Below are 15,414 nucleotides of genomic sequence, written 5' to 3' on the forward strand. Positions count from 1 at the left end.
TGCTATAGAACAGGTACCTGTAGCGGAGAGGAACGGGTTGGTACTCCCCATATTTTCTCATCCCAAAAAATGACGGAGGATTGAGACCCATCTTGGACTTGAACAAGTTCCTCAGGAAGGACACGTTCAAGATGGTGACCCTTTCTCAGATCCTTCAGGCTCTACAACTCCAAGACTGGTTGGTATCATTGGACCTTCAGGATGCTTACTTTCATGTGCCAATCCATCCCAAGCACAGAGTACCTGAGGTTCGCGATTGGCCACTCATCAGTTTCGAGTTCTGCCATTCGGGTTGACCTCCGCCCGAGGGTTTTCACCAAGCTGATGGCGGCAGTGGCAGCAAGTCTCAGGAGAGGGGGGAATTCACATCTCCTACCTCGACTGGTTGATCAGAGCACGTTCTCCCGAACAAGCTCAGGAACATCTTTCGATCACCTGCCACTTCACAAATTGGGCTTCTCCCTCAATTTCAAGAAGTCCCACATGATACCATCCCAAAAGCTCCAGTTTATCGGAGCAGTCTTGGATACTTCCTCGGGAAAAGCCTCGCCTCCTGAGGTGAGAGCTCTCCACATTCTGCAGATGGTGACAAAGTTCCAGAATGCCCAACATCTACCGGCCTTTGATTTTCTGAGGTTGCTCGGCCTCATGGCATCCTGCATTTTCCTAGTGCCAGAAGCCAGATTGAGAATGAGATCCCTTCAATGGGCACTCCGAACTCAGTGGTCCCAGTTCTCAGGGAATGTCGGATCTTCTGCAAGTCCTGAGCGCAGTTGCTCAGGATCTTCTATGGTGGGCTTGCAACGACAATATCCTCAAAGGAGAATCTTTTTGGCAACCATGCCCGGAGATAACAGTAGTGACGGACGCCTCACTCGCGGGGTGGGGAGCACACACCAACGATCTGACAATCAGCGGTCGTTGGTTGCCATCGGATTCCAAACTACACATCAACCTATTGGAGCTGAGGCCAATCAGACTAGCGCTGAAGGCCTTTCTGCCCTCTGTACAGGGAAAAAATGTTCTGATAATGACGGACAACACAGTGGCCATGTATTATCTCAACAAGAGAGGTGGTGTTGGTTCACTACCACTGTGCAGAGAGGCAATGCAGCTCTGGTTCTGGGCAATACGAGAAGGAATCTCTCTATCGGCAATTCACCTAGCCGGAGAGCAGAACACGGCGGCAGACGCTCTGAGCAGGCAGAGCACAATCTCCCACGAGTGGGAGCTAGCTCGGGAAGTCCTTCTGGAGATCTTTAACCTTTGGGGAACCCCTCAAGTGGATCTGTTCGCCACCGCGATCAACCGGAAGTGCGATCAGTACTTCTCAAGGGAATTTCCTTTAAGAGGAGCTCTGGGAGACGCATTCATAGTGGAGTGGAAGTTTCCGCTGCTGTATGCGTTTCCTCCACTCCCCGAGTAATCAGGAGGTTGAGAAAGTTCAGGAAAACCATGATCCTAATTGCCCCGGATTAGGCCAGGAGGACATGGTACCCGGACCTTCTAGACATGTCCATCTGCCCTCGAATACGTCTTTCGCAAAGAGCGGATCTTCTCTCGCAAGAGGAAGGTCGGGTTCTCCATCCAGAGGTCAAGACACTCAACCTTCACGCATGGTTTCGGAGAGGTTGAGATACAAGGATTGGGATCTTCCGGATGATGTAATGGAGATCTTGCTTTCGGCCAGAAGGCCAGCAACAAAGTCTTTGTACCGATGTCGCTGGAATAAGTTCAGTAACTGGTGCAAGGATAAGGATGTGTACCCTTTTCAATGTGGCACCCCAATGGTGCTTTCTTTTCTATTGCATCTAGCCAATCTGGGGCTCCAGATAGGAACAATTAAAGGATATCTTGCTGCGCTGTCCATTTGCAAGCGCACCTCGGAAGAAGTTTCATACTTCAAAATTCCATTAATAATACAATTCCTAAAAGGACTTACTACTAACACATACCCTTCAGTATCTTTTCATGTCCCAGCTTGGGATTTAAATTTGGTACTTAAGTTTCTGACTTGTATACCTTTTGAGCCTTTACACTCCTGTCCATTGAGGCTTCTAACATTAAAGACTGTTCTTCTTGTGGCCTTATCAGCCCGTAGGGTTAGTGAACTTCAGGCTCTCTCATGCAAACCTCCATACACTATTTTTTATAAGGACAAGGTAGTTCTCAAAGTTAAACCTTCCTTTTTACCAAAAGTGGTTTCCGACTTCCATTTGTCACAAAAAATATTACCAACTTTCTATCCTCCTCATTTGGGCAAAGAGGAGAGACTACATAGACTAGACCCCAAGAGGGCTCTTAGTTTCTATATTTCAAGGATGTCAAAGTTACGCCAAGATGACCAGCTTTTTGTGGGTTATACTGGTCATAAACTGGGTTTCAGTGACAAAACAGACCATATCCCGCTGGATCATTTTAGCTATACTGGAATGCTACAAATTAGCGGCAAAAGACCCACCAGATGGGCTTCGAGCCCATTCTACAAGGTGCAACTCGGAAATAAATGTATACTTTCATCAAGCGTTACTGTTTAGATCAGGGGTGCACAACTGATTTTGACAGAGGGCCAAAGGTACCTTACATGAGGGCTATAGTGGGCCGAAAAGTAAATGTGGGCGGGGTGTGGCAGGAGGCTTTTAAAACCCCCAATTTGTACTAAACACATGGAAAAAATGTTTTTGAGGGGTAACGATTTTTATTTGCATTTCAAACGTACATTTTGTACTACACATTTTCCATTGTTATAATTTATTTCTATTTAGTTATTGTAGCTCGCCTGTTTAACTTATATATATTTTATTGACCCTAGATTGGACATGCCGTTATTTTGGACTGCTACAGTTTGGTATTTGGGTTGCCCAAGAGGAGTATGACCTTAGTTGAGTCAGGTTTCCTCAAAAAGCCAAAGATGAACATCTCCTAACTGCATGTTTTAGTTTATTATTGGGTTCACTCTTGGAGTGCAACACTATGCCCCATGGCCCCCTCACCCCCAAACAAACACTATGCCCCAGGGCCCCCTTGCCCCCAACCAAACACTATGCCCCATGTCCCTCACCCCCAACCAAACACTATGCCCCATGGCCCCCTTGCCCCCAACCAAACACTGCTCCATGGCCCCTTCACCCCCAACCAAACACTATGCCCCATGGCCCCCTCACCCCCAACCAAACACTGACAGTTGGAAAAAAACACCTTTTTGGAGGTGTACCGTTTTATTTGTGTTTAAAACTTACATTTTGTACTATACATTTCCCCAAATCATATAAGATGAAATAGTGAACCAGACATAGTTGATCAGTGAGAAACATTGCAGTGTTTCTCAGCTGTCAGTTTCTGGATCTCGGGCTCCAGTGAGGTTGTTCCTACTCTCAGGATAGCATGGAGATGTTGGTCAGTTAGTCTTGTCCTTAGGCTTGTTTTATGTAGTTTCATTTGTAAAACAACTTGCTCACAAATGTAAGTACTGCCAAACATAGATACCATCTTTAATGCTTCCTGTGACAGATTGCAGAATTGAACAGTGTCCAGAGACTGATAGAAGACTAATAAAGGCATCTCTCTGTACTTAATTTTGAGGGCACTACAGCACAGAAGTTCAATCAGTTGCAGTTCAGGTTGCACACTCAACATCAGCTGAGAAAGGGTCTGCAAAAAATTTAAGAGAGGTGGGTGCACTGGGTGCAGTTGCTATACATCAGGCCAGTGGCCAGGGTTCGCACTGGCAAACACATTTCAACTGCCTGGGTGATCCTACGGGGCACCAGGCAAGGCTGCCCGTTGTCTGTTATTCATCCTGGCACCCCCTCCCCCCCCCCCAACTCATCACACACTCACAAACAAGCACCCATACAGACCCAAACCCCCCACCCCCCAAATCAGCACTCTCTCAAACAAGCACCCATACACACCCGAACCCCCACCCCCAACTCGGCACACGCAAACATGCACCCATACAGACCAGAACCCCCCAACCCAACTCCAAACCCCCCAAATCAGCACACACAAACCAGCACCCATACAGACCCGAACCCCCCAACTCAGCACACACAAACATGCACCCATACAGACCCGAACCCCCCACGCCCCAACTCAGCACACTCTCACACATGCAAAGATAGACCCAAACCCCCACCCCCAACTGAGCACACACATACACTCTCAAGCATGCACCCCCGAACCCCCCACCCCAACTCAGCACACACAAACATGCACCCATACAGACCCGAACCACCCACGCCCCCAACTCAGCACACAAAAAACATTCAAATACAAACATTCATACACATCCGACACTCCCCCCACCCCCGCATCTCAACATACACACAAAAAACATTCAAATCCAAACATTCATACACATCCGACAACCCCCCCACCCCTGCATCTCAACATACACACAAAATACATTCAAATCCAAACATTCATACACATCCGTCACCATCTCCCCACCCCCCCCCCCATTGCAACATACACACACAAACATAAAGCAAAACAGACCCGACAAACAAACACACAGACCACTTACCGGAGACGTGCTGGAAGGCAGGTAAGCTGGAACGCTGGAATCGTACTACGGCTGGCGTGGTCCAAGGCTGAAATGCCTTCCGGCATCAAGCCTTATGGACCACGCCAGCCGTAGTGCTGGCCCTCCATTGGTGCAGCACACACGCATTACGTGGCTCGTAGGAGCGATGGGTGCACAATGTTGTGCACCCATGGTTTAGATACTGCTTCCTCCAATGAGGGGCTGTTTGCCAAGGCAGTACTTCACTCAGTTCATGAAAACAGTATTTAGTACTCCCACCTCCAAAATTGACACTGCTATGAGAGTCTATCATAAGATGAGGAATACGTGGGAGGACACAATCCATTCGAAGAACAAGTTACTTACCAACTGTAACGTTCTTTCGGCTGGATGTTCCTCACACGTATTCCTCACCGACCCTCCCATCCTACTCCGCAGTACAGTTTACGTTTTCTTACACTTTCCTCTCTCAAAGAGTGCATCAGTCATGAGGCACGCCTGGGTGTTCCTCCTATAGTTTCATCGAAAAAACAGAACTGAAGCAACGGGCGCGGCTCAAGGTATTTATACCATCAGTGACGTTGAAAGAGTACAGAGCCCCATCAGTGACGTTGAAAGAGTACAGAGCCCGTCGAGGGACAGTCGACGCCGCAAACTCGAGCACAGCGCCCTGTGCCGAGAGAATTTTTTCCCGAAGCAGCGAAGCTGGAGATAACGATTTATCATAAGATGAGGAATACGTGGGAGGAACATTCAGTCGAAAGAGCGTTACAGTTGGTAAGTAACTTGTTCTTTTTTGTCAAGACACTAGTCCATTGACTGCCCTCCTATTTAAAGTGACTGAAATGCCATTTTGCTCCTGTTTCAGGGGAGCCTAATTTACTCAAACGTATTGGTTTGGTATTGAAGTCTATTTGTGTATATTAAGTTTCCTCCTTCTAGTGAGTTTTCTAAATGGCCGTGTAATAAATTAATACGTGTTTTACCAAGAACCTTTGAGTGCAAGTGTCTACTTGAACCATTGTGATTGTAAGAACTCTGTGTAACACTCTTGTACTACTCACATTCCCTCTTGAGATGAGCCTAGCTGCTCAGCTCGCTACCACAAACTGTGTATTGCAGACTTATACCAAAGGTTGGTTTTGCTTACACCTGTAGTCCTAATTGTATGTGGTGGTCCCAGAGGGTACTGCATGCAATTCTGCCTAACAAGTACTTGAATTAAGTGTCTTGATATGTCTTTGGTGTGTACAAGTATTACATTTACTAGGTTTGGGGAAATACCCATTTTGAGTGTTGGATAGACCAAGCCTCAATATTTCCAGTAGCCACAGATTTTTAGCGAATAAGAAATGGTGTGCTGTACCTGTGCGAATTGAGGTGTCCAGTGACCTTTTATGCATGGCTAGAAGACTGTAACTTAAAACCTTTAACCCTGGCATAGAGTACTATTGTTTGTGCATTGTAGACCTTTTGATGGGAGTAATTTTCAATTGGAGGAATAATGGTGCATCGACTTTTTTTGTGTTCTAGGGAAATGTGTATGTAAAATGTCCGTCAATAGCGGCCTCAGCTGCAGCTGTGAATGCGTTACATGGAAGATGGTTTGCAGGTAAGCAAATGTAATGCAGTTAATCCACTTTTCTTTATAGTATGCATGGTAGTCTAACTTTGGTGTAATAGCAACATGACTTGCATTGATGTTAAAACATTGAACTGCTCTTTTGAAGCATAAGCTATTTCAATTAACACATTTTAAGAGGTTATTACACAAGCTAAGGCACCAAATTGGTTTTCTGCCTTTTGCATCCCTCAATGGTTTATTGTTGTGGCGCTTACCACAGAAAATGTATCCGTTATTGTAGAAAAACATTTTTGAGAATGGTTTTATTGGTTCTGATGTGTGCCGTGTCGGAATGGGTGCGTTTACCGTATTCCAGCATTGCAATCTTGAGTGGGAAACAATTTTCCTCAATAGATGCCTTGCGCTTGCAACGTTAGTTTTGTTAAATGTTAATTTCCTTTTTCGATCAGTTTGATTCCTGGTACATATTTTCCATATTACTGAGTAGTCCTGACAATTGCAACCAAATAAGGGATCCGTCCCATTTAAGGTTGTTCGACATTGTTATTCAAGATAGTTTGCCAACACTATTGCATGTACACAAATGTGGCGTTTTCATGGCTGATCATTTATATATTATCAATTTTGAGTTTTTTAAAGAAATAAAGTTTTAAAAAAATGCTAATGATCAAATTCCATGATTCAATTCTATCACCACAATATTTGGAAAGGAAGGCATAGAAAAAGACAAAATAAGCATGCGTTTAGAATCTCATATTCTTTACTATGCTAAACAATCCTGTAACAGTACATCATGTTGTACAGATTTACTTGTATATGTGCTAGTGACCAAATGTATCCGTTTGGATCATGTCCTGTATAAAACGCAATTGTTCTATAACAGGCAATGCAAGTACATTGCAAAAGCATGCAAATTCAATATATGATGTGGTTACAGCCTTGTTGGGAAAATGTCTTACCAGACTACATTTCTATTCGATTTTCATGGTATTTTCTTCATACATAGAAAGGGTAATTGCTGTGAGACAAATACTCTTATTATATTTTCTGATGCTTGTGAATCTGCTTAAAATCACATGCTGTGCATATAGATGTGTGTGACTTTCACTATCCGTGGGATGTAGTGTACCCAAATTCTTTCATGCGCCAAGGTCCCAGAGATTGGTTTTTTTCCACCTTACTAGTCGTTCGCACATAATGCAGAGCTTGTAAGAGTTTTGTATTGCTGATACCGGTTATTCAGGGGTTTGCTTGTTTTAGTCGACTGATCCTGTCCACAAACCATCCATCCTAGACTGCTCGGCAATTTTCCACGTTGCCTTGGACCTCCCGCCTGGCCCTTAGGGAGAGTGGTAACCTGTTTGTGCTCTTGATAATGCCTTTTCTTAAGCCCTTTTCTCCCCTTTCCTTTGGTCTGGTTGAGGTTTTCCTCTGCTATGGAGATAAGGCCTTTTTAAATTCTGCCCCTCTTGCAATCGCAAATTCTCCTAGAAAGACACCATTGCCAATGCGCAATCAGTGTCTTCCCTTGTGATCACGACAAGCGTCACTGTAAAGCATGTAAACTTTCAGCCTAAGACCCTGTTAGGCAGAATCCTATGCAGTTCCCTTAGGGAGCACTACAGAAGATTAAGACTACAGGTATATGTAATAAATCCCCTTTGGTATCAGTCTGTACCACAAAGATTTAGTTGGTAGCTGTGGCTGAGCAGTCACTTATCTCAAGAGGGAGATGAGCAGTATTCAGGGTTTACACAATAGGACTACAATACTATGGGACAAGGAAACACTGACCAAAGCTTTGTATCAAAAAGAATATATATATTTATTTTACACACTTAAGTTCACATACAAATCACTATCATTAAAGTAAGTTAAAACAGTCAGGAAAAGTATACACACTCCCTCTTTCAATTGTAGACAGGTTTGAGCAAGAGTGAAAACTGAGCAAAACGGCAGTGTAAACTAAGCAGAAATGGCACTCTAACAATTTCTTCAGAGGGAGGGAACTTGTTAAACAAAGTTGAAAAGGTGTTTGCAGATGTAAAAAGATAATGTTAGACGAAAGGGGTGGCCAACCCAGAAAGTAAAGGATTTAAAACACCTTTAGCAGTACCCAACGAAACGGGAGGCCTGGAGGAACAATGTACCTTAAAAGTAGAAGGGGCTCCTGCGGTGGCGGTAGTTCCTGCAGTTCGGGAGATCCAGCAGTGGAAGAGAGGCTCTCATGTTGGAGGAAGGTTCGAGTTGCTGCACTGCCCAGGGATGAAACCAGCTGTGGTGATGCCAAGACGAGTAAAAGGTGCGCTCGTTTAAATTGCGGTCATGGTGGACCGGCGCCTGGCTATCTGGTTTCCTAGTGCTTGGCACTGGCGATTCAACCAAGGCAGGCCCTGGAAGGCGATTGGCGAACTGGTTGGCCCCACAAGCTCAAGGGAAGGAGACTCTTGCAGGTGAAGATCTTAAGTCGTTGGAGAAGAGTGGTGAGAATCTGCAGCAGGGCTTCAACGGTGGTTCAGTCGCTGCAGATGTATTCAGCTTCTGTCCTCTTCGGGTTTCTTAGTTCCAGTGGCGACGTCGTGTCCTCCAGTCCTCGGAGCCCTGCTTTTATGCAGAAAAACCCCCATTCATAAAGCCTAGCGGTCACACACACAGTGGGGTGGCTATCCTGGCGGGATAACCCCCCATTCTATCAGGACAGAGTGCGACTTGGGTTGCCTAGGTAACTCTGTCCAGGGTGCCTATTCCCCCTCCCACACATCCTCTCTACCCCAGACTCAGTGGTGCCGAGAGGTGGGCTTCTGTGCAGACCCCCGGCAAAAGGACGAACAAAGGATCCCCGTCCCTGGTAAGGATTTCAGAGAAAGACACAAAGAAATATTAACAAAGATCTGGCAATAAAAACCTACCGGAGTAAAGTTAATATTAAAATAAACCGGCGGTATGTTAGAGGCTGTCAGTAAAAGTGGTAGCCTCAAACAATGGGAAAATCCCATAGAAAAATATTTGTGGTCGAATATTTACGGTAGTAACCACTGCCACCAGCCAGATACTTTGGAGAGCGGGGACGGTACCCTCTTGAAAATGAACATAAGGGAAAAACTATTAACCCTTTCCAGTACTTCCATAGTAAGATGGGTTGTACTGGTTTTGTTCATATCTATTGACTAGTAAAGTCAATGAGGACTTTACATGCCCTGGGAGACAGTAGTCAGTCCCAGGGTATGGAGTCTGTTTGGGGTTCACTATGACACCCCTGTGTTACTGCACTGAGGGTGCTGTGTAACACATGTTAAAAAGATGATTCCTATGAGGGTGAGGTAAAACCCCATAGACCATAAGCACACAAGATAGCAATCTAAGAGTGGGGAAAAAGTGTCACTTTTAGCAGGAGAAAAAAAGAAACCCTTCAAATCCAACAAAGCTGCTGGGGGACTCTATGGGTAGGTGAAATTAGCCTTAGAAGATAATTCTCCCTAACAGACCCTTAAAGACAGGCGTACGAAAGAGTGGGCAGCCTATGCAATGCAGGCAGAGTCACTCACCTGCTGGTGCCTCAGTTGAGGAATCTGTCTGAAGCTACGAATCTTGGGTGTTAGGGCGTATTCTCAGAAATGTACTAATTACACTCTACCTTAGAGACCCTCATCAACTGTGCTGCATTTTGAGGACTTGAATTTTTTACCTGGAGAGAGCGAGACCCTTTGTCCCATTCTCTCATGTATTTTAATGTGATTTTGAACACTTTCTTTTGGTTTTCCATTGTCACACCGCACTTTCAGTGCAGTAGCACAAGGAAGTCTTAGATTTCCCCAATGTTTAAATGCCTTCTCTTGGATAACCTGTTTCCAAGAGCAGTAAAGTGAAATTGACTTTACTTGCGCTTGCATTTGCAACTTTCTAGACCCAGCACCCAATATCTTACAATATGATGCTGGAGGGGTTACTTGGTATCCCCTTTGTCTAGCTTCTCATATAACATTTGTAGCTTATCCTTTCCTCAATGAATGGCTGGTGGCAGTGGTTTACTTTTAAATACCATGGTGTGCATTTACCGCGGGCTGCATTCACAGCTACAGTAAAACACCCAAGGGTGCCATTTTTGTCAAAACGGCCCTGGTCGTCTTTTTTTCGCCATTTCTTTGTGGAATGGTTCTTGAGATTTACTCTGCACGCCAAACCAAGTTGTTTTGCCTTTGGTGGGATTCACAAGTGAAGTCCACCTCCGGCTCCTGATTCTGGCGGGGGCAGGGAGCAAGGGAAGTGAAGTGCCCAAAACTCCCTGTGCTTGGTCTCATAGGAGACAGGAATGCACTCTTAGGTAATTGGACGACTGGCTGTCCGGCAAGCACAGCCACCCTGCTGGGTGACTGACAGCTAGTCTGGAATGAATGGGAGCAACCTGCATAAAAGGAGAGGATTTTTGGCTTGGAAGGCAGGGTCGACCACTGGACGAAGGAATCAGAAGAACAACTTGAAGAGGACGCCTGCTGGCTGCAACTCCTGGACTGTTGGTTTGTCTGGTGAAGCCCTGCTGTTGTGCTGAAACTCCAAATTCGTATGGACAAAAGCCCCTGCAAGAACGACTTCTCCCTTTGAGTTGGTGGGACCAATCAACTCCAAAGTAAGCCACTTGGACATCCTCTTGGAGCTGGTTGAAATTCCACTGTAGTTGCTGCTGGAACCGAATAGCCACAGAGGAACACCAGATTGTGTGCCTTGCTTTTAAACTGGCCAAGAGCTCCAGGAAGATCATCCGGACTCCCAGAAAGCAGGACTGCCAGAGCCCCCTCAACAGAGAGCGGGACCCCAAATGCAAGGGAAGCCCCTCTCGACAGCCAGGAAACATGGTGTTGCTATTTGCGATAGACGCAAGGAGCTGAAACACCGAAGTGCCACTTGTTGAAGATTGCCTGTTGAGTGGTGACCATCCCATTGCAGTGCAGGTGTCCCCCTAAGTCCTCCCTCTTGTCCCCACGACTGAGGCCCAGGAACACCAGGATCTGCAGAACTGCACAGTAACAGAATAATCTGCTGCACTTTTCTTCAACCTAGGGTACTGTAAAGTCTGAGAGAATTTACCTCTTGTACCAACTTGCTTGTCCTCGTCAGAGACTTGTCCCGGTTGCATCTGTAGAGTTGATGACGGCTTCTTTACTACACAAGCCTAATCAGCTTGTGGCCCTACCTTGAATTTCTTCTTAATCTACAAAGACTTCTAAAACATTGTGCAAGACTTTTACTTACCTGCAAGAAGTGCTTCAGCTCACCTTGACTTTTGCTAAATTAACATTGGCTGGCCTGGCTCCTTAAATGACTCTTCTCCTCTGCTTAGGTGTTGAATCTTCCTTCCAGAAAGGGGTTAACTAACTTTGCATTGGGGGTTGCCAAAAGTACTTACCTGCTTCAGAATATTTGTGTGATCTTGTTTTGTTCCAACAACCTTTTTCTTTGCCACATTCTTCAATCGGATTCTAAATGCAACAGTGATATAATAATGTCCCCAGCACCCTTACTATTGAAGTCACCTGAGGGTGTATTTAGTGTCTGTGGGCCATCCCAAAAAGGTACTTGCTGATTTAGAAATAATAAGTGTGCGTTTTCTTTTTAAAACTATTTGAGTTACTGTTCTTGCCCCTTCTGAAGAAGACTTACTCTGACTGGTAAATTAATAATTGTTTAATCAAACCTTGTTTGTAAGAGTTTATTTGAATACTTGCCACTGTGAATCTCTGTTCAACTCCCCTACAGTTCACATTGACCCCTCTTGAGATGAGCCTGGCTGCTCAACATGCTACCAACCTGTGTAGTACAGACCTATACCCAAGGTTGGGTTCCTATTGCCAGGAGGCCAGGGCTGTAGTGCACCCAAAGGGTACTGTATACAAGCTTGCTGAACAGGCTGCTGACCTAACTGTGGAGCCCTCTAACTCCCACGTGTCCGGCTGCAACGAGCATGCCACCCACAGTGCTAGGGGGGAGGAAGGGAGTCAAGCCCCAGAGACACACATGCATTACTTGCTTTAAAGCACACAACCCCTAAACTACCCCTAACGGCTCCGTCAAAGGTTTCTACACCTGCAGGCCTGTCAATCCCTGGCGGGGCCTTCCAAACCTTGTGGTTCGGCTCAGGCCAGTTTGAGGACATTTTAAAAAGACCTTGGGCTGTTGACTCCTGTCCCTCCTAAATCAGAGGCTCCACTCCCCAGGTACTCATTTATCTTCCCTGGAGATATCCCATCAGGACTGCCACCCCTCCCCCTGCTGCCACCCCAATGTCTTTCTGGGTGACCCAGATGACCCTAGCCAGGACGTTTTCTATGTCCAGGACTCTATCCAGGGCAGCCAGGATCCTACCTATCTGGACATGGACTGGAATCCTGCGGATGACCAGGTCGCGCGGCATACGCCCCTTTCCCCCTCTTACATGTCCCTAACAATGGCAACATTTTTCTGGATGCTCCTCCTGTCACCCAGTCCAGGGACTTGTCGCTTATCAACCAGATGCAAGGCTGCTGATCACTTTAATATTACCACGCTGTAAGCTGTCTCTGTCTCTGACTCTGCCTTCGTGAAAAGTATCCTGAAGGAAAAGACCCTGGTCAGACAAGCTATCCCTTTGTTGCATTCAAAGAAGCACCTGGCCCCCCTCTTGGCTCACACCATCGCTCACACATCAATCCCTGTGTGGAGGAAATGTTCCGCCCGACTCCTTCCATCCCGCTATACATCAGGGTCCATGCCATCCTGGGCTCCCTGGTTGTGTCTACTACATGGATAAGCGTGGGGTACAACTGTCCTTGTCCGAATCTCCTACCGACAGGGACTGCAAGAAATTGTACGCCCTTTGCAAGCATGTCACCACCTCTGCTGCATTTTCCACCCGGATTGCCAACAATGCCATGCTACTAGCGAGCAACGGTGATGTTCAGTGGGGTCTCATCCAAGAGGGAGATATCCCGGAACCCGCTTGCACTCGCCTTTTAGCCCTGGTTGCGGATGGGCAGCAAGTCACTCCGAGTTTTCCTAAAAAATACCTTGGACTCTGCCGAAACTGCGAGACGTGTCATTGCTCGGGGGGACCTTTTCTGAAACGTCACACCTGGCTGAAGAATTCAGGGCTTAAGCCAGAGACCCAGGCTTACCTCATTAATAAGCCAGTGGAGGATGCATACCTTTTCGGTAAAGCGGTCGATTAGTCCTTGGAAACCTGCAAGAAGGAGCACAAGACCTTCAAATCGCTCAATCAAATCTCGGCCAATCCCTTGGTCCAGTGAGGTTTCCACACCCTCAGGCCCTTTTACAGGCTCTTTTGCTTGCTCTCCACAAGGACAGTATGGCTCAGAGGGTGTGGAGGGGGGGGGGGGGGATACAGACAGGAATCCTTTGTGGTTTTCAATGTACAGAACAAAGGTTTTTTCGATGAGGTAAAGGCAGAGTTAGAAACTCTGCTTCTAGAGGCTCCCCAGCCTCCACCTCCAAATGACTCAGCAGTACGGGTGCCCACACTTCCCCAGTTGAGGAATGTTTGACATGTTTGACCCAAGCGTGGAAGGGGATCAGATTAGTGGGTACTCAAGAGCGTTACCAATCGGTAGTGCATAGGAGTTCCTCCGGCCATCCCGCTACCACCCACCTGGAAGCAGACTGTCATCAGACTATCTGCATATCCCATTGGACGAAGTCCAGGTCCTGCTGGAAAAAGGCGCCATCTATGTTGTCCCTCATCTCCAGGTAAACTAGGGTATTCATTCAATCTACGTCATTGTACCCAAAAAGTATCTAAACATGTGCCCTGTTTAAGATCTGCGTCCTGCAAACAAATCTGTCAAACCAAAAAGTTCAGGATGCCAACTCTTCAGGAAGTAATTGTGCTCCTGCGGCTGGGTGATTGCATGGCCACATTGGACATGAAAGATGCATACTTCTCCAGCATGGGGTCTGGCATGGATTCACATGCTCATGAATATTCCCCGTCAGGCTGGGAATCCTCTGTATAGAAAAAATCATTTTCAGTTTCATTTCTGAACAGTCTTTCTACTAATAACCACTCACTGGCTATGGGTCATACAGCCCCCAGCCAATGACTGCCCTCTACCTAAGCCCCTCCTCTGGCAGCCATCTTCAGATTTTTACCGCAGGTTCAAGTGTTGGGAGTTCTCGTGCTATAGCTCTTGAGCTTTTACTGCGTTTTGCGCTTTTTCGAAGTTAACTCTTATATTTTCGGTCAACCGAGCCTCAAGCTCCACCGATTCTACTTCTGATCAACGGGGACCCGTTTCAGAATTTTTCTACGCCCCTCAAGGGCGAATTTACGTTGAGTGTTCACTTCTTGGAGGATTCCGGAACATCTTTGAGGCATACCCTGCATGGTCATGGCCCAGGACAAAGGAAACACACCTGTTGGATCCAAGCCTTTCAGGAGCTGCCCTGGATGCGGATTACAGAATGTCTTCAAGGAAGATGAGCACTCCCGGTGCCTCTACTGCCTTCACAATGACAAATTGCACGTGGAGAAGGACTGTGGGTTTTGTAAGAACATGTCCGAACTGACAATTAAGGATCGTCGCGTTCGACTCACCAACTGGCTGGAGGGGGAAGAGAACAGCAGTAGGTGAGACGTCTGAGCGGTCTTCTAAGACCTTTGAGGGCGCTCCAGCGACAGGGGCCCAACAAAGGGCAAAGCACCGCAAGTCCGTGGGCACCGTGAGCGCGGATGGGTTGGGCTCCTTGGCTGCCAGGCAGGGCATGATGTCACCGACTCCATCATCCATGAGCCAACGCCCTGGCTGGGTGAAGAGGAAGTCGGAGAACCCGGTAAGCTTCGGGAGGAGCCCCGGTCGATCCCGACAGGGACAGCTGAGGGGGAGCGAGGCAGCGACCCTCCCCCTAAGGTGAAGGCCTCAGGCACGCCCATGGTTACAAAGGCCCTGATTCACCCGTCAAAGGCCTCGATCGAATGAGTCGTGTTGGCCCCGGCGAAGCCTGTGAAGGCTACCCCAGTGGAGACGACTGCCAGGCCTAGATTTTCCCTGCCACCCCGGAGGGAATAATCTTTTCAGCCGATCGAGAAGACCCCCGTGAAACCCCAGGAGGAGAAAGAGGGGGCAGGGGCACAGTTGCCATAACGGACACAGACCACCTCTGAAGATGAGCTGGCTGGCGTCATAAAGATCCTGGGCAAGAGGTTTGAGGAAGTACGGTCCTACGGGACGGATCCTGACAGCAGACGTAGAGAGCAACGGTGGAGCTGATGACGAGCCGCTGGCCGTGGAGATGATGGAGGACCCTACTCCCCAGC

General features: G+C 47.0%; 1 protein-coding gene across 4 annotated transcripts in view; it reads left to right on the forward strand.

Moving 5' to 3' along the window:
• RBM39 (RNA binding motif protein 39) overlaps positions 1–15,414 on the forward strand; it is a 446,237-nt gene that overhangs the window by 393,479 nt on the left and 37,344 nt on the right. For all 4 annotated transcript variants that reach the window (XM_069652240.1, XM_069652241.1, XM_069652242.1 and 1 more), the window contains one exon: positions 6,062–6,140. In XM_069652240.1, the coding sequence (XP_069508341.1) occupies positions 6,062–6,140 (79 nt within the window). The remainder of the gene's footprint in view (positions 1–6,061; positions 6,141–15,414) is intronic.

The sequence above is a fragment of the Ambystoma mexicanum genome, chromosome 3p (genome assembly GCF_040938575.1).
Source record: "Ambystoma mexicanum isolate Mex_15411 chromosome 3p, UKY_AmexF1_1, whole genome shotgun sequence".
In the NCBI taxonomy this organism is placed as follows: Eukaryota; Metazoa; Chordata; class Amphibia; order Caudata; family Ambystomatidae; genus Ambystoma; species Ambystoma mexicanum.